The following is a 4,501-nucleotide window of genomic DNA, read 5'->3' as shown; positions in this document are numbered from 1 at the left end:
GTTGAAAATCCTTTCATGAAGTAGAAAAGGCAGTCGAGAAGGTTGAGAAGACGGTGCAAAAAGTTGAAGAATCAATGAATAACATTGATGAAACTGAATGTAAAGTTGATTTTGCGGAGAACCAACACACACCATCAGACCAAAACACGGAACCAAGTCCAGAACTGCTTGAAAAATTGACAGGTAAACGTTGTAAAAAAAAATTAAACTTATTTTTATCTTAGTGATGCATTTGGCTAACAACTCGTTTTAAAATTAAATATAACAAGGTGAACATTTGTTTTCATTGTTTCATAGAAGGGACGTCAGTGATGAACATATCGCTGGTTCAAGAACTACTCGAGCAGCTGAAGCCTGTCAACGAGTCAGAGGAGCGAGCAACGCAGGTGAAAGAGAAGTTTCAAGAGTTCTTCAACTTCATCATCACCCGACGACTGACTGATAATAAGAAAGAAGCTGAGAAAGAGGTGAAGATTAAGCTGCAGAATGCAACTTTGTTGGAAAGATTGGAGCATTATTATGAAGCTTTCAAAGACCTACATCTGGTTTATGAAGGTCAAGATGTTGAAACTCTCAATCAAGTGCCAGGTTTGTGTGGTTTTAATAATTTTTAAAAATTAGTTATTGCGTTTCAATATTAATGTTAAAAATTGACAAAACAATTATTTAGCCGCAATTATGGCGACAATGTTAAAATTGCAAAGAACAAAGTCAGCTGGCAAAAAAAACTTTGAGGAAGTTGTAGAGGAAAGTGTTAAAACACCTGTTGAAAATGCTGATCAGAAAATTATAAAAATGGACGTAGGTGAAACAACGAATAGAGATGTTGAGCTAATGGCAGAACAAATATTACATTCGTTGACCGATTCAGCTATCTCTTTTGTTAAAGAGAATCAAAGGTCGGCAGACGTTTCTGTTAACAAAGAAGTTAAAGTTGAAAATTTGAATGAAAATGTTGTCAGTGTTTCAATAGAAGAACAAATGATGAAACCATCTGGTAAGCAACAATTAACAGAACAAGCACATACACCAGAGATACAACAACAAACAATACAACAACAAACAATACAACAACGAGACACGCTGGCAGATGATCATCAGCAACAAATGAATGAACAGCAATTGGAACAACTTGATAAAGAATTCAAACTGCAAAAACATGGAGATTTATTTCTAGAGAAACAGCAAACAGGAGAAATAATGATATCAACTGAAGAGCGTTTGATTGTTGAGAAGCAATTGAAAGAAGAAGACCAACAACAACATCAGACCCAACAACAACAACTCCCAATTAGCGAAAATCAACAACATGAATTACAGCAACCTATCTCAACCGAACATGTCGAAATGTTTAAAATTCAACAACAACAACAGCAACAACAATTAATTGAAACTGAACAGCTAAAGGAAGTTACAGAACAAACGGTTGACGAAGCTGCAAAAACAACAACTGAAACAACAACATCAACACTAACAACAACACTGACAACGCCGACGTACACAACAACTACTACCGACACAACAATAACAACAACAATCTCAACAGTGTCGGAAAAAGCTGCTGTCGCGGCATCATCTGCTACTACTACCACGACAGACAGTATGAAATCTTTTACTACAACAACTGCTCAACAACAAATACAACCAATCTCTGAGGAATGTTCCATGATCTCATCACCATCGGTGATACAGGACATTGAATCTGAGCCAACAACAACAACATCGGCGTCTGATACATCCCCAACTGCTACAACAACATCTGAAACAAAAGTGACAACAACACCAACGCCCGATTTCACATATGAAATTATTGACGGTGATATTCAATGCAAAATCGATGAAACTGAAAAACTAACTCTCTCAGAAGATGGAAAAACGTCAACGACGCGCAAAGTCATGACGCGTAACTACTACCAGCAACAACAACGCAGTACGCTGCAGCAAGGAGTGGTCGTGGCTACTGAACAGCTCGAGACTTTTGTCGGCAAATGCATAGATGAGTACGTGTTTGAATCGCCTACAGAAATCAAGGATCCGTACGCTGCCAACGTCGAGACGACGACTTCCATTGACGAGAATGAGGAAACCCTGGAAGATGGCACTTGGGTGAAAAAGAAGGTTACCATGGTGGTAGCCTATCTCAGCAATGAAGATGCTGATAGTCCAAGTGTTTTTCAAGAAGGGATGACTGCTGAGTCGAGCGTACAACAACAGCCACAACAGCAGCTACAGCAACAACAACAACAACAACCACAGCAGCAAACAGAAATGTATGAAGACAAATCTCAGTTATTATTGAACAAAGTTGCAGACGGACCACAACAAGTTCAACAACACCCATCCCAAGAACTTCAGCAAAATATTTTCAGCGATTCAACCATTCAAAAAATATTTTACGAATGTTTGGGTCTCGAATTTCCTGAATTTTTTTCGGCATCGGCGTCGTACGTTGACAACGTGAAAGAACGAATCGTGAGAGTGCCACCTTACAGATCAACAATATCAAAAGTCAAAACCAAAACTGAGACCCCAAAAGACCAGCAACAACAATCTCAACAACAAGTTCAGCAACAACCGCAAAAACAGTATGAAGATAAAACAACAACTACAAAACAGGGAAAACCTCCATCTTTCATCATCCCAGAGCCCCAGCAGCAGCAACAAAGACCAACTCGACAGTCGGCAGCAACAAATCAGCAACAACAACAGAAGCGCATCATAAGATCTCGTGTTCGCAAGTTGATTACACGCAAAATTCGCAAGACCCTGCACAACGGTGACGTCATTGAGGACGTCATCACCGAAGAAATACCTGACGTCGACATGTCCGAGACGTCGAGCGTCAAATCTGGTTACAGCGATGTGGTCCTAGGAATGATTTCACCGAGGTCAAGGTCATCTGTTGCTTCCGCTACGTCACTAGGCAACGCTACTTCTCCCCGCAGACGCCGAGGATCTGGATCCTCCCACTCCAGTTTGAAAATATACACGGATACTGTGGAAGGTGAACCGGAAATTACTACTGATGTTCAGGAACGAGAAGAAACTCTACCTGACGGTCGTGTGATAGTTAGAAAAACCATTAAAACAAAACAGAAGCAGACAATTGTAAAGAGAGTTGTTCTGGAAGGTGGTGACGATGGCAACATGGAGACAACCGGATGTAACAACTTCGATGATGAATCTTTTGGTCCTGCGTTGAAGATGTACACAGATGCACTCCAAGGATTCGGTGGCTGCATTGTTGGTGATGGAGGCAGCAGCGACTCGTCTTTCCTGAACGAGTGGCTCAGGCAGTCGGAAGTCGTTGCGTCCAACAGTGGTAACACTGATACCGACGTGGAGATGATGAGGTCCTTCAATTCGAATCCAGTCGTTATATCTCGGATCCAAACGACCAGTGCCACAAGACCCAAGTATCGAGTTTCAATGGAGAGGACCGATCCACAATCGGTCAATAGCCTCGGCAGTGGCGATGGACAAAATAATGATTGCGACGGTACCAACGGGCTGAATCGATAGTTGCATTTTTCAATTACGAAATAAAGTCATAATATTATTTTTAAAATTTACGTATAATTACATTTTTATCATTCATTATTCAATATAGCCTTATCTGAGTCTGCTAGTTTATTTCATCATTAGTTATATAAATAATATTGCTCTCAAATAATGGGGCTAATCTTCGATATAAGTACAGATTCGAGTTGATTTCAACTGGCTTATAATTTTCGATTTTTCGAGTTAATCAGTTTATAATTTATAGATTAATGTACATAAAAAGTTAAATGTAGAACAAACGAGCATTGCTTTTTATTCAAAAGTTTCAAATATGTTTGCTTTGAAGTGCTACATCTTAAAATTTGCCGTCATGATTGTTCTTTAATGTTTTCCATTTCCTCAGAATAAAATCTTAATGCGTTACATCGGACTTTTTGGTTATTGAAAATTAATGAGCGATTCAAATTTCATTATTTATATGAAATTCGACAAGGCTGCTATTTTACGGTTTGATCGAAAATCAAATAATTTTAAAGTATAGAATTGTAGATCAACTGCTCCCTTAATTTGTCAAGATGTTTTCAATTCACAAGTAAACAGTCAAATGAGAACTGCTTTATTTTTTCACAGTTTTTTGTGCATGTAACTTTAGAGGCCTACCTACTCAGATCTTCTCAGTGATTGCCATTGAGTGGGGAAAAGTCAGAATAGAAGTTTATAGATAATAATCAAAAAGTTCAAAGTTGAATGAGATAAAATTAGCAATGTATCACAAACCAAACAACACAGAACAGTTGACATCTATACTCATTTTGTTTTATGAATGGCTTGAATGATGAAAACGCAGGACCATCGAAAACACTGAACTACATTGTTCAGTGGTCAAAAATGATTGTACGTTCTCTAATATGACGATTATAAAAAAATAAAATATTGGTAGTTAGATGAAAATAATACTGTCAATTATTAAACAGTTCAGCTTAATGGAAAACCGATAAAC

The 4,501-nt window shown here is 38.4% G+C and overlaps 1 protein-coding gene across 1 annotated transcript; it reads left to right on the top strand.

The window, feature by feature from the left end:
• Positions 1-94: 94 nt before the first annotated feature.
• HELRODRAFT_190034 (hypothetical protein) lies at positions 95-3,924 on the top strand. The gene is made up of 3 exons (XM_009011867.1): positions 95-183; positions 298-588; positions 671-3,924. Exons 2-3 carry the CDS (start codon positions 312-314, stop codon positions 3,520-3,522), a joined length of 3,129 nt encoding a protein of 1,042 aa, XP_009010115.1. The 5' UTR covers positions 95-183; positions 298-311; the 3' UTR covers positions 3,523-3,924.
• Positions 3,925-4,501: the final 577 nt, after the last annotated feature.

Source organism: Helobdella robusta, assembly GCF_000326865.2.
Source record: "Helobdella robusta unplaced genomic scaffold HELROscaffold_10, whole genome shotgun sequence".
Lineage (NCBI taxonomy): Eukaryota > Metazoa > Annelida > Clitellata > Rhynchobdellida > Glossiphoniidae > Helobdella > Helobdella robusta.
This window is presented reverse-complemented; position numbering and strand designations above follow the sequence as displayed.